Source organism: Elephas maximus, chromosome 3, assembly GCF_024166365.1.
Source record: "Elephas maximus indicus isolate mEleMax1 chromosome 3, mEleMax1 primary haplotype, whole genome shotgun sequence".
In the NCBI taxonomy this organism is placed as follows: Eukaryota; Metazoa; Chordata; class Mammalia; order Proboscidea; family Elephantidae; genus Elephas; species Elephas maximus.
Window position 1 is genome coordinate 95,979,323 of NC_064821.1, and position 14,838 is coordinate 95,994,160.

Here is a 14,838-nt window from a genome sequence, read left to right on the forward strand (position 1 = left end):
TTGAAGGAAACCTTTCTTTTCTCCCTGGCTGCTTTTAAAATTTTCTGTTTATCTTTGGTTTTGGTGAGTTTGATGATAATATGTCTTGGTGTTTTTCTTTTTGGATCAATCTTAAATGGGGTTCGATGAGCATCTTGGATAGCTATCCTTTCGTCTTTCATGATGTCAGGGAAGTTTTCTGTCAGGAGTTCTTCAACTATTTTCTCTGTGTTTTCTGTCCCCCGTCCCTGTTCTGGGACTCCAATCACCCGCAGGTTATCCTTCTTGATAGAGTCCCACATAATTCTTAGGGTTTCTTCATTTTTTTAATTCTTTTATCTGATTTTTTTTCAGCTATGTTGGTGTTGATTCCCTGGTCCTCCAGATGTCCCAGTCTGCATTCTAATTGCTCGAGTCAGCTCCTCTGACTTCCTAGTGCGTTGTCTAATTCTGTTATTTTATTGTTAATCTTTTGGATTTCTACATGTTGTCTCTCTATGGATTCTTGCAACTTATTAATTTTTCCACTATGTTCTTGAATAATCTTTTTGAGTTCTTCAACAGTTTTATCAGTGTGTTCCTTGGCTTTTTCTGCAGTTATCCTAATTTCATTTGTGATATCATTAAGCATTCTGTAAATTAGTTTTTTATATTCTGTATCTGATAATTCCAAGATTGTATCTTCATTTGGGGAAGATTTTGATTCTTTTGTTTGGGGGGTTGGAGAAGCTGTCATGGTCTGCTTCTTTAAGTGGTTTGATATGGATTGTTGTCTCCGTGCCATCACTGGGAAACTAGTTTTTCCAGAAAATCCGCTAAAAAAAAAAAAATGCAGTCAGATCCCTATCAGAGTTCTCCCTCTGGCTCAGGCTATTCAGATGTTAATGAAGCCACCTGGGGAGGGTGGGGGAGGGAACAGAGAGATAGGAGAGTAGCACCTCAGAATATAGCCAGAGTTGCTTGTCTTGCTTGTAATGACTATTATATCTGAGATTCCCGCAGGTGCCTCACCTATGTGTGCTGGCTGTGTGGAGTTTGCCCCTGGGGGGTCTGGCCCGCTGGAGTCACAGTCAGATCCTCCACTTCCAGCCCCACGCCCAGCGTCAAGGCTCCCCTACTGTGACGGTGCACTCTCGACTCCAAAATCAGTCGCTGCCTCTCGGGGACTTCTCGTCCCTCCAGCCACGTGGCCGTGCCGCCTCCGAGAACCAGTTGGGCCTCCTCCCGGGGTTAGTTCAGATGGGTGGAGCAGCTCCCCGTGCTTGTGCTGTGACCGAGTGTCCCGGCTGGGACGCTGTTCTCCCCGCTCCAATACCAGTCGCTGCCTCCCAGGGACTTCTACCGGCTGCGTCCCACGCCGCTCGCGCGACCCGGCTGGGCCCCTTCCCGGGGTTCGTTCAGCGGGGTGGAGCAGCTCTCTGTGCTTGTGCCGTACCTGACTGGTACGCTGGCTCCAGGCTCTGGAAACAATCGCTGCTTCCCCGTATTAGTTCGTTCTCTGTCTCTAAATCTGTGTTTGTTGTTCAGGGTTCGTAGATTGTAATGTATGTGATCGATTCACTTGTTTTTCCGAGTCTTTGTTGTAAGAGGGATCCGAGGTAGCGTCTGCCTAGTCCGCCATCTTGGCTCCGCCTCTATATGTATATTTTTATATGTAATTTTATTTACTTATGAAAAGTAAATAAAAATATATTTATATCAGACACTTAGCATAGTTTCTGGCACATAGTAAGTGCCCAACAATTATGATTATGCTATTATTATATTAGTTAAGGGATTTTAAGCATAGGGCTTGGCCATGGTCATGAATTGGAATCCTGGCTCAGCAACGTGCTGACTATGTGATAATGGAAAAGATACTTAGGCTAAGCCTCAGTTTCCTGATCTCTGAAATGAGTATTGCAATGTGCCTGTCATATAGGGCTGAATGAGCTCATGAATCTGAAGAGCTCTGCACCAGGACCTGACACATAGTAAACACTTCACAATAAGATAGCTGTTGTGATTTTTATTCTTGCTTTGCCATCTGCTGGTTGTTTTTATCTTGGACATGTAAATTAATCTTTTGGAACCTGAGTTTACCTACTCAAAGTTGTTTTGAGAGTTGCAAGTACATATAAAGTACTTAGATTAGTTCTGGCACCACACAGTTGTCACTCAATACATAATCCCATTGCCGCCTAGTAGATTCCAACTCATAGTGCCCTATAGGGTTTCCAAGGAGTGGCTAGTGAATTCAAACTGCTGACCTTTTGGTTAGCAGCCAAGCTCTTAACCACTGCTCCACCGGAGCTCCTCAATACTTAATGTCTGCCACGAATGGTACAATCTGACTTCTCAGGTACAGAGAATAAAATGAATTCTGCCTTGGAAATTAGGAAAGGCATCGCAGAACTAGTGAGATTTGAACTGAAATGTTGAAGATTTTGCCATGCAGAAGGACTAGTCTAAACAAAGGCTCAGAGATGTAAAAGTGCCTGTTGTGTTTAGAGAATAGCAAGCAGGAGGTTGCAGTAGGGAACAGTCAGTTTAGTGTATCTGGCAGGTAGCATGTATAGGGGGAACAGTGGGAAATGGGGCCAAAGAGATGAAGGTTGGAGCCAGTTAGTAAAATATTTTGAATATCTTGCTGAAGAGTTTACATCTCATTCTATAGGTCTTCATTTTTCCAACTTTTACTTTTGACACCAGAGAGCCCTGGATGGTGCAAATGGTTTGCTCTTGGCTGCTAACCAAAAGGTTGACAGTTCGAATCCACGCAGTGGCACTGTGGAAAAAAGGCCTAGTGATCTGCTTCCATATGATTAGAGCCAAGAAAACCCTGTGGAGTGCTGTTCTACTCTGAAGCACATGAGTTCACCATGAGTAACAGCAGAGAAAACTAAATTTGCTTTGGAGCCAACTAATACCACCAGTCTGCCAGTTGTCGTGGAGTCCATTTCAGCTCCTGACAACCCCATGGGAGTTCAGAGTAGAACTGTGCCCCATATGGTTTTCAGCGACTGACTTTTTGAAAGAGATTGCCAGACCTTTTTTCCAAGGTGCCTCTGGGTGGACTCAACCCTCCAACCTTTTGGTTAACATGCTGTGGGGTAGGGAAGTGAATTACTTGACATCAGTGTTACGAACAGGAGTTTCTTGGTAATCTTGTGTTTTATCTTAAAAATTCATGTGAACTTTGCCTTCTACTATGTATGTTTCAATATAAAAATATTTAAGTTAGTTATTGGTTGCATGACTCCCACTCTTCCAGCCTCCCACACCCTTCTCCCTTCAAGAAATCTTTTTTTTAAAGCTTGTCACTATTCTCTTTTTAATTGTTTATTTGATTTTTGTTGTTGAGAATATACACCAATTCAACAATTTCTGCATGTGCAATTCAGTGACATTACATTCTCCAAGTTGTGCAACAATTCTCACCCTCCTTTTCCTAGTAGTTCCTCCCCATTAACATAAACTCATGGTCCACTAGTTTTCCTACCAAGTATTTTGAGCTGCTGTTGTCCATTTGATCCCATATAGGTTGTCCCATATTTTTTTTGTTGTCCATTTGATCCCGTATAGGTAGATCTTAAAAAGGCACAGTGCTTAAGACAGATATTCTTTACTAGTTGAGTTAAACTATTGTTCACTTTTAAGTAGACTTCAGGGGATGTTTTTGTTTAAGATTTAAAGAGTATCTCAGGGCAATAGTTTCAGGTTTATCCAGCTTCCATGGCTTCAGAAATCTGGGTATCGTGAGAATTTGAAATTCTTTTCTGCATTTTTCCCCCTTTTGATCAGGATTCATCTATAGAATCTTTGATCAAAATATTCAGTAATGATAGCTGGCATCTCGTGACAAAGTGGGTGGTTGTTCATGGAGACAATCACACATCTGTTTCCTCATCTATTTCTGACTCTCATTCTCCCTCTTTTGCTGGGGTGGAGGTAGATAGAGACCAATTGTTGTACCTTGGATGGTCACTTGCAAGTTTTTAAGACCCCAGGCACTGCGCAGTGAGCTAGGATATTCGTGAAACGATCTTTGTGTATGATCAATATTCTAAGAAGATCACATTTATCCTATAGCTTTAGTCCACTGGCACATCTCTGCTGGGAACCCCTTGTATGTATTCCTAGCATGAGAACAGTGGTTGGAGATGATATATAATCTTTTAAATTTTGTTTAGAAAGGGTGTGATATGATAAGAGCTGTGAATTAAAGAGCTGGGTTGAGTAGAACCCATTTCAATTAATTAGAATTTTCCTGTAGAAATCATTTAGTCTTTGAACTGTGTGGATTATCTCATCCAAATGAAGTCAGACTTCACCTCGTCTCTCTTCTGCTTTTTCAGTAGGAGCTTTATTTTTGCTCTGCCTGGGGTGTGTCTAATTGGTAATGAGAAAAACCTCTCTGAACAAGAATTTCCAAAAGAAGATGAATTGGTTGGATACCTAATTCCAGCTTCTGATATATATATATGTGTATGTATGTGTGCATATATATATATAAAATACTGTGTTTTAGGTGAAAGTTTACACAGTAGATTTGGTTCTCCTTTAACAACTTTTATACATAATATTCTGTGCCATTGTTTACAGTGTGTCAGCATGCTCATTATTCTGGATTGTTCTGTTCCATTGATCTAGCTTCCCTGCCCCTCCTTACCTTCTCATCTTTGCTTTTGAGTAGATGTTGACCATTTGGTCTTATATCGTTAATCGTTTAAGGGAACACATTACTTACAGATATTGTTTATTTTATAAGCCAGTCTATTATTTGGCTGAAAGGGTGACCTGCAGAAATAACTTCAGTTCTAAATTCAAAGGGTATTTTACGATGATAGTCTTGGAGGTTCCTCTAGTCTCTATCGGTCTGGTAATCTGGTGTTTTCTTTAGGAATTTGAATGTTGTTTTACATTTTTCTCCCATTCTACCTGGAACCTTCTATTGTGTCCCTAGTCAGGACGGTCTGTAATGGCAGCTGGGCACCATCGAGTTCTTTGGATTTTAGGCTAGGAGAGGCCATGGTTCATGTGGGCTATTAGTCCTGTGAACTAGTTTCTTCTCTGAGTCATTGGTTTCTGCCATTCTCTCTTGTTCCGGATGGGTAGAGACCAAAAGTTATATCTTAGATGGCCATTCTCAAGCTTTTAAGACCCCAGATGCTACTCACTGAAGTAAGATGTAGAACATTATCTTTGTGAATTATGTTATGCCAATTGACTAAATTGTCCCCTGAGACTATGGTCCCAAGGCTTTTAACCCAGTAAACCAGTCCCTCGAGTTGTTTGGATATGTCTAAGAAGCCTCCGTAACTGTGCCCTCTGTGTGGTTTGTTATGTATGCAGCACACAAGTGTGTATATACGTATGCCTACAGATGACACCTGTACTTGTACGTGACTTTACTTGCGTGGGCCTCACTATACACATATCCACATCCATATTTACCTACGTAACTGCATACATATTTTTGTTTTTTCTGTTATTGCGAAACTGTGTGTTACAGCATTTACTGTAGTTGTCTGTTTGCTCATGTACTTCTTAGTGTCTTTATTTATTTTGGCCAAGTTGTGTTGATTTCACCCGTATTTGAGATTGCCTCTCCCCTGCCAAAGGTAACAAGTGTCTACTATCTAGAAAGTGATTCTCCCTGTCTCTCCCATCTCTGGTAGCCATCAAAGAACTTTGTTTTCTGTGTGTATATCTATTCTTGACTTCTTGTAATAGGGAACCATACAGATATATCTTTTTGTGATCGATTTATCTCACTCAGCATGGTGTCCTGCAGATTCATCTATGTTGTGAGATGTTATTATTATTATCCTTTATCATTGCGTAGTATTCCATTGTATGTATGTACCACAATTTGTTTATCTGTTCATCTGTTGATGGGCATTTAGGTTGTTTCCATCTTTTTGCTATTATAAATAAAACTGCAATGAATGTAGGTGTGCATATGTCTATTCGTTATCACTGCTCTTATATCTCTAGGACATATACCTAGGAGTGGGATTGCTAGATCATAAGGTATTTCTATTTCTAGCTTTTTGAGGAAATGCAAGACTGTTTTCCATAGTGGTTGTGCCATTTTACATTCCCACTAGCTGTGTATAATAGTCTCAATCCCCCCACAACCATGCCAGCATTTGTTCTCTGTTGTTGCTTTTTTTTTTTTTTTTTTTTTAGTCATTGCCATTTTTGCTGGGTTAAGATAGTATCTGATTTGTAGTTTTGATTTGCATCACCCCGTTGGCTAATGATCTCAAGCATATATGTGTTGGCCACCTGCATGTCCTCTGGTGAAGTGTTTGTTCATGCCCATTTTTGCTTTATCCTTTTTTGTTGTTATTCTTATGCTGCTCCCATTTGCTTAAATGTCAAATAGGAAACACTGATCTCTAAATACTTCTGCGTTAGCTTAAATTACTGGGGTTTGGGGAATCACAGATGGCATTATAGGCTCTGGAGTAGATCTCAGATAATTTCAGTACATCTCTAGCTCTGTCACTGGCTAAATATATATCCTGTCTGTTCTTCATCTTTAAGTGGGATAACTATACTTGTCCATGTCATGGACCTGGTTTGAGTGTCAGGTGTGGTGATATATTTGGAACTGGAATACAAAGCTGAAAATGTAATTCAGCGCAGTGGATGAGTGCAAAGGCTCTGGAGCCAGCATGCCTGATTTTGAGTCCCAGCCCTGCCCCTTACTGGCTGTGTGTTCTTTGACATATCACCAGTCTGTGCCCCAGTTTCCTTATCTGTAAAATGGGGAAAATTACATCTATCTTATAGAGTTTTTGTGAAGATTAAGTAAGTTAACATATACAATACTTATAATAATGACTAGCACATAGGGTTAACTTTTATCATTACAGATAATGTCTGTAAAGTGCCTACACAGTGCTTGGCATATGACAGACATTTAAGAATAATAATTCAGTAATGAAATAACGAAATAAGGTGGCTAAACTGTAAATCCAGTGGCTTATTCTGCTGTTCGCTGTGTAGTCTAAGCTTCTCAGATTCTGTTTCCTGATTTAAAAAAAATTATTGTTAAAATAATACACATATAAAAAAGAGCATAAAAATAATACAGTCCAATGAGTTGTTATAAGCCAAGCAAATACCTTTGCAACCACTGACCTTGAAAGGAGATAAAACTCTACCAGCCATCCCAGAAACCTTCCAAGTACCTCTTCACACGCAATCCCCTGACCCCCTTCTCTCTAAGAGCAACTGCCATCCTGACTTTGTGGTAACTACTGTCTTATTTTCATTTGCTTTATCACCTAAGTAAGTGTGCATCCCTAAAAACTAAGGGATTTTTAAATACGTCTTTTAGATTTCTTTTAATCTTAAATTCCCTCTCCATCTGTCTGTCTTCTGCTCCCCCCATGAGTTTTAGATTCAACTTGTCAATTTCTGCAAAGAAAAAAAAAGACAATTGGGATTTTGATAGGGATTACATTGAATTTGTAGATTAATTTGGAAAGTATTGCCATCTTAATGGTATTAAGTCTATTGATTCGTGAGCATAGGCTGTCTTTCCTTTTATTTAGATCTTTAATTTCTTAATTTTGCACATCTTTTGTTAAACTTATTTCTAAGTATTTTATTCCTTTTGATGATATTGTAAGTGGAAGTTTTTAAAATTTCATTTTCAGATTGTTCATTGTAATTTATAGAAATACTATTGATTTTTATATCGATTTTGTATTCCCTTACCTTGCTGGACCCATTTATTAATTCTAAAAAAGTTTTTTTTTTTTCCTGTTGTGGATTCCTTAGGATTTGCTATACAGTAGATTATGTCATCTGCAAAAACAGTTTCACTTCTTGTTTTCTGATGGCTTTTATTCCTCTTACTTGCCTGATTGCCCTGACTGGAACCTCCAGTACAATGGTAAATAGAAGCGGGAGCAGAAACAGGAAAGCTGGTAATAGGGAACCTAGGGTTGAGAAGGGAGAGTGTTGACATGTCGTGGGGTTGTTAACCAATGTCATAGAACAATGTGTGTACTAACTGTTTGATGAGAAACTGGCTTATTCTATGATCCTTCATCTAAAGAGGGAAAAAAAAAAAGAAGTGAGAGCAGATATCCTTGTCGTGTTCCTGATCTTAGAGGAAAAGTGCTCAGTTTTTTGTAGATGTCCTTATCAGGTTGAGGAAGTTCTGTAAACTATTTTTATGCCTTACCTTATATTTTGAATGTTTTCTATGTGATTAATATTTCTTTGAAATAGAATTTTTATTGACTGTATATTACTCAGCCATTGAAATGTCACATGTGCAGCATGATGGACGTTAAGAATTGGGCTTTTTAGTCATTTCTTATTTTGAAACCACACTTTGCTGTTTTCTGTGTGTGGAATATTGAGAAAATTGTTACTTTTCTTAGCCTCTATTTTCAATTATGCAAAATAAAGGTAATGCTTGACTATTTTGTTAAATAGTTTTAAGTAGTAAACGAAACAGAATAATTCATATAAAACAGCACAGTCATATAGAAAGCACCTAATGGATGGTAGCTAGTATAATTATATTTTAATTATATTATTATCGTTGGAGACTTTGAGTGTTTATTTCTGTAATTAAAACTCTTATACTTAAATGTTTGTGCTTATTAGCTCTTTACTCCTCAGACTAGAATAACTGGACCAAACTTTTTCTTTTTTGAGGATGCTATACCCAGTTATTTTATCCAAAGATAAATTTATTGTATTTGAACCATCAAGTTGGAATGGAGATTTTGTGAGCGACCAAGTTGAAAAGTAAATTGAGGCTAGAGTTTTGAAGGATTCGGACATCAGTGTAACAGTTTTAAGTATTTTGTCTTCAGGCCAATGGGAACCCACAGACAATTTGAGTAGGGGAGGATCATGGGTGGTAATTTAGGAGGCTTAATCTCTGTGCCTCTGTTGTCTAGCTTGACCATCCCTGACTCGTTAGCGCCCCTTGCCATGTGCTTACATAGTACCCAATATACCCTCTATTATAGTACTTAATAGACTGCGAATGCTTATTTGTATAGTACTTAATAGACTGCGAATGCTTATTTAAATGTTTTTCTTCTCCTGCTTTTAAATACATGGGCTACATATTGTATTTCCATTGCCCAGCACAGTATCTGCATATGATAGACACTCAATAAATACGTGTTGAATAAGTAAATGAATGTTTTGTTCTGTGCGTTTCTGGAAACTAACTGTTGGCTTTTGTGTTTTCTTTGTGTTTCTTCGCGGGCATTTAGGAGGAAGCATCTCCCTATTCCTTACTTGATATCTGCTTGAATTTCCTGACTACTCACCTTGAGAAGTTCTGTTCAGCAAGACAAGATGGAACATTGTGTCTGCAGGAACCTGGAGTATTCCCACAGGAGGTGGCTGATCGACTGCTTCAAACCATGGCTTTTCATGGTAAAATAAATAAATAAACAGAAGGAAACAAAAATTGTGTGCTGTTAATGATTTTGAAGTGTTGGTTTGGCCATTTAGTTATTTTCTTAGAAAAATCATTGAAGGCCAGATTAGCGTGATACCAGGAAAAGAATCATTTATTTTTAGCTGTCTTGCCACTTACTGTGTAATTTGGACTAAGCTTTTTTCTTTAGGGTTTTCTGTATTTCTAATTTGAGCAAACCACCTTTTTTTTTTCTCCTGAGAAGCCATTCTCATGGCAGAAATAACTTCCCTAGCTTATAAAATATCCGTTTAGAAGTCCACAGGCATAAATACCATACATCTTAATTCAACAGTGGGAGAATCGATATTATTATGGAAAAACTAGTTTCTGCTTTTGGCCTTTGAAAATAAGAAATCACAGCTAATTTAGTACTTCTGTTTGTAAAAACAAATTCTGAAAAGAAATTGGGAAAGTCTCAACTTGTCTGAAATAGTTTCATGTACTGAGTATGAGTACTCTTGTTACTTCTGTTTAAGTTTTAACTTGAAAGAAGTATAATACCTTTATAACTTTAGGTTTGTAAACTTAAAAGTGGGGAAGATAATTTGTCCACAGCTCTAAAATAGGATGAAAATTTGGCAGTAAGAATCGTTACCATTTATATGCGTCAGATGTTTTACATGTGTTTTCATTGAATTTTCTCAACAACCCTGTAAGGTAGCTACAGTTATCCCCATTTATATACAGATAAGGAAACTGAGGTTCAAAGAAGTAACTTGCTGAGGGTGATACTGCTAGTAAATGGTAGAGTCCTGATTAAAATTCAAGTTGGCATGTTTTTTAAACCTGTGCCCTTCCCACTGTGCCACACAGCCTTCCTACATCTACATTAGAGGTATTTCTGCTTCTAGATGCCAGGTAATTGTTTATACTTGTGCTGTGACTTTAAAGATATGTAGCTAATAAGTATGAATGCAGATAGCATTCCAGGGAAGAGTGGAAAGAAATGAAGTTATAATTGAAATCAGTCTGAGGCATTTTGGACTAGTTGAGGACAGAAGAAGACTTTTATGCTCCTTGGTTTTCACTAAGGTGCTCAAGTCTGTAGCCTTTGAATTCTTCCAAACCGCTGTAGGAACCAGGATGAATTTGAATATGTACTACATATAATAAAGGTGCCTTATAAGGCTGCACAACAGTTTAACAGACAGTTCTTTCTAGTCTCAATTTAGTGATTATTATACTCAGCATATTTAGATTTTTTTCCCCAAAAATACAGCTAGTCTTGTAAATCAGAAGATGTTAACTAAAGTTTTAACTTTGTCAGTTTCAGTAAGCCTTTTAAAATATGACTACTGATACCTAATGGTAGCAGCTAACATTTATTAAATGCTTATTACTGTGTGCCGGGCACTGTGTCAAATGCTTTATATGCATAAAATAATGAAGTGGTTTTTATGGAAGTATGACTAAGTAGTTGTTCTTCAGAAAGGGTTCTGAATTTTTTTTAACTCTTTGTAAAAATCATATCTACCTTCTACCAATCGAGTAAATGCTACTGAGGATATGCAGAAGAATATATTGCCAGTTCTTGTCACAATTTTTAAAAGCTGTTTCATAAATTTTTCTGTATGTTTGAAATTTTTCATAATACAGCATTGGGGAAAAAGTTGTTCTATTGAGTGCCTTTTGAAATTGATAATGCCAAATAATTTTTTTTTTTTTTGGTAGTAGTGTATTGATTTTAGAAAATGTTTAACTTATTTTCATTTTAAATGTTTATTTCTTTACCGAATTCAAGGGTTTAATGCTGTTGGGAGCAGTCTTTATTAAAAAACCTCCTGCTAAAGAGTTTTTCCCATTGGGATATATGATTATCTTTGATCACTGTATCTGTAACTGAGTGCTAAAAAATTTCCCAGGAAATGTGGGTATAAGAACTAGGAATCAGAATAAGAATTTTGCTATCTAGTGATAATGCTCCTGTGTCATATTGCATATCTAATCTAAATGGGTAGACCCTGACACGTTTAGCCTTCTGGTTTGGGATTACAATGGGAAGAGTAGTAACTTAAACAGTATAGATTCCATCCTTGAACAGCCAAATAGACTTTCTAAGTGATTTAGGGCTTACATTCCCAGACTAGCGCCCCACTTATCTGGAAGTCACATTGCTGATCCTCTCAGCTATATATGTCTGAAAGCAGAAAGAAATAATGTTTTTGGCAAACTCCTTACATTTAGACTTTTGTACTTTACCCCTTAAATCATCATTTAGCGCATGCTGATTCTTAATATATTCATAGTTCTAATTACCTTGATTCTTTAACTGTAGCAGATTAAGAACTGCAGATCTGAAGAGGACAGGCTATGAACGGCAAAAGTGGATTGTATGACAACAAAGGAAGATATGGCTTAAGTAGTACATTATGACAAGTACAGTAATCGTTGGTCATGGAAAACAAATGGTTATTCAATATGCTTATTTATGACAGAAGGGAGGGGAGGTAACAGTCTAGAAAAGATTTCCTTTAAATATAGTTAATGACATTTGTGTAATGCTTTCAGTTTGCAAATTGCTTTTTATGTACATCATCTAATTTAATCTTCACAGCAATCTCTTTCAGGGAGATATTCACATTTTATAGATAAGGAATCTTAGGCTCCTAACTTAGAACTCCAAAGTAACTCATCCAATGTTAAATAGTAAATGAAAGGTGGAACCTGGACCCAAATCCAGGATCAGTTTCTAGGTCCCTGGCTCATATATTTTCATCACCTTTACATGCAGGTACTTAAACTTAGTTATTAGGAAAACTCACTTAATGTGGACTGACTCAAAGAGGCCGGGAGTAACACCTTTCACTAAACCTATGTGTACAGTATCAAAATTTAAAAGCAGATTTTTTAAGGCACTGTGATAATCTCTATAAGATTAAAATCAATGTGAAGAATTAATCCAAGATACTGAAGTTTAAACTATAAAAAACAAAACATTTTAAAATCTGAATTTATGGCGTAAACAAGGAAAACATTGATCTTAACCCAGGGTCCATTTCCATTTTTTGGTATTTAAAAGAGCCCTTAGCAGAGGATCCTCAATGTGTGTGTGAAAGGAGGTTTAGTGGGTGCAGAAGAAGCCCAATAATGTGTAAGAAGAAGCTCCAGAGAAAAATAAATTGATTGAACACATATTACATGTCAGGCACTATGTTAGGTAGTAGGTGTACAATATTAAATACAACATGAACCTTACTCTCATGGAGACTGTAGTCTAGTAGGAGACAGGTAAGTGAGAAGCAAACAGACATATATAGAATTACAGTTTGTGATAGGTTTTCTAAAAGAAACGAACAGATCTAGTAGCTTAACACAAAATTTTATACCTCACTCATTGTACATAAACTCCACAAGTCCCTGGTCACCCTAGGATCCAGGCTGATGGAGGCTCCACCCTCATATAGCTGCACTCTCTAGAACTTGAAGCCTTCTCATTTTCTGTAGCAGGAGAAGATAGAATGGAAATTCATGTACTGGCTATTACATGCTTCAGTCTACAACCCATTGGCCAGAAATAGTCCCGTGACCCTGTCTAATTCCAGGATAGTGCTGAGAAATGAAACTTTCCATATGTCTAGCAAGGCAATGAGATAATATCAGTGAATAATAGTAATGTCTATCACCGTCCTGATTCTGCCACTTGCTCTGTTATCTTGGAAAGGGAATTACCTTTTCTGAGCCCCAGTTTACTCATCTATAAATTGTAGATAACATCTTCACCTCATGGAGTTGTGTATATTAAGAGATACTGTTCAGTGAGAATGCTCTGTAAATATAAATTATGATAGAAATTTTAGCTATTCTTTAATACTTTTTTGAAGTTAAAATGCTGCTTATTTTTCACCAGGTCTACTGAATGATGGAACTGTGGGTATTTTCCGGGGCAACCAGATGCGCTTAAAGCGAGCTTGCATACGCAAAGCAAAGATCTCTGCTGTTGCTTTCCAGAAAGCTTTCTGCCACCACAAGTTAGTGGAACTTGACGCCACAGGTGTAAATGCTGACATCACTATTACAGACATCATCAGTGGGCTCATCAGTAACAAATGGATCCAGCAAAATCTCCAGTGCCTAGTGCTGAACTCATTAACTCTCTCCCTCGAAGATCCTTATGAGAGGTGCTTCAGTCGGCTTTTTGGCCTTCGAGCTTTGAGCATCACCAATGTTCTCTTTTACAATGAAGACCTGGCTGAAGTGGCTTCATTGCCAAGATTAGAGAGCCTGGACATTTCTAACACTTCCATCACAGATATCACAGCTCTACGAACCTGCAAAGACCGACTCAAATCTCTAACCATGCACCACTTGAAATGTTTAAAAATGACAACCACACAGATACTGGATGTTGTTCAGGAACTAAAGCATCTGAATCATCTTGATATTTCAGATGATAAACAGTTCACATCAGACATAGCTCTTCGCTTGCTAGAACAAAAGGCCATCCTACCCAACCTTGTCTCCCTGGATGTTTCTGGGAGAAAGCATGTGACAGATAAAGCTGTTGAAGCCTTTATTAAACAGCGGCCCAGCATGCAGTTTGTAGGTTTGTTGGCCACTGATGCTGGCTACTCTGAATTCCTCACAGGCGAAGGACATTTGAAGGTTAGACTTTAAAAATATATTATTTTGTCAGGCTAATGAATGTCTTAGTTGCATAAGAGTCTATTAAGATGACTATCTAATAATATATGGAACATGTTCATGAAACAGGGCATTAAATAGTGGAAAGTCTCTGCTTTAGAGTCAGAGACTAACTAAAATCACAGCTTTCTTACTTCATGACCCAGAACATGCTATATCTTCTTCGAGTTTCCATTTCCTTATTTGCAAAATAGATATCATTCCTACTTTGCAGAATTCTTCTGAAGATTAATAATAATGTATGTAAAGTGCAAGTCACATAGTAGGTCTTGGAAAAATGATAATTCTTATTATGATGACAACGTTTACATGTTTTGAACTATTTAAGCATACCATTTCTAGTGGATCACTTCAAAGAAACTTGGAATACCCTTGTTGAATTTAAAGTTCCCTAAGGAGATCTCTGCTGTAGAAGTGGTGAAATTTTGCTTTTCTTAAAGTTTCTCAAGCCTGTTAGATTAAATTCAGTTTAGCAAACATCTTTTGAGCTTGAGATTTTAACATGAAAAAGACACGGGCCCTGCCTCCAAGGAGCTTAATCTGATGGAAGTAGTAATTATGAGATGATCACAAATAACTATTAAGTCAAGAATCAGAGTAGTAGTAATTGCTATAAGAGAAATTTCTTCTAGCTGGGAAATGTGTGGTTTCATGGAGAAGATGATATCTGAGTCAGACCTTGAAGGATAGGACTGTGACAGGTTTGAGAAAGACTAATATTTTTCTAACACATACTATATCCCTTCCCAAAAAAAACCAAAGCT

General features: G+C 37.7%; 1 protein-coding gene across 2 annotated transcripts in view; it reads left to right on the forward strand.

Annotated features, from left to right (window-relative positions):
• ZYG11B (zyg-11 family member B, cell cycle regulator) overlaps positions 1 to 14,838 on the forward strand; it is a 122,943-nt gene that overhangs the window by 37,602 nt on the left and 70,503 nt on the right. For both annotated transcript variants that reach the window (XM_049879255.1, XM_049879256.1), the window contains exons 2-3: positions 9,222 to 9,387; positions 13,281 to 14,035. In XM_049879255.1, the coding sequence (XP_049735212.1) occupies positions 9,222 to 9,387; positions 13,281 to 14,035 (921 nt within the window). The remainder of the gene's footprint in view (positions 1 to 9,221; positions 9,388 to 13,280; positions 14,036 to 14,838) is intronic.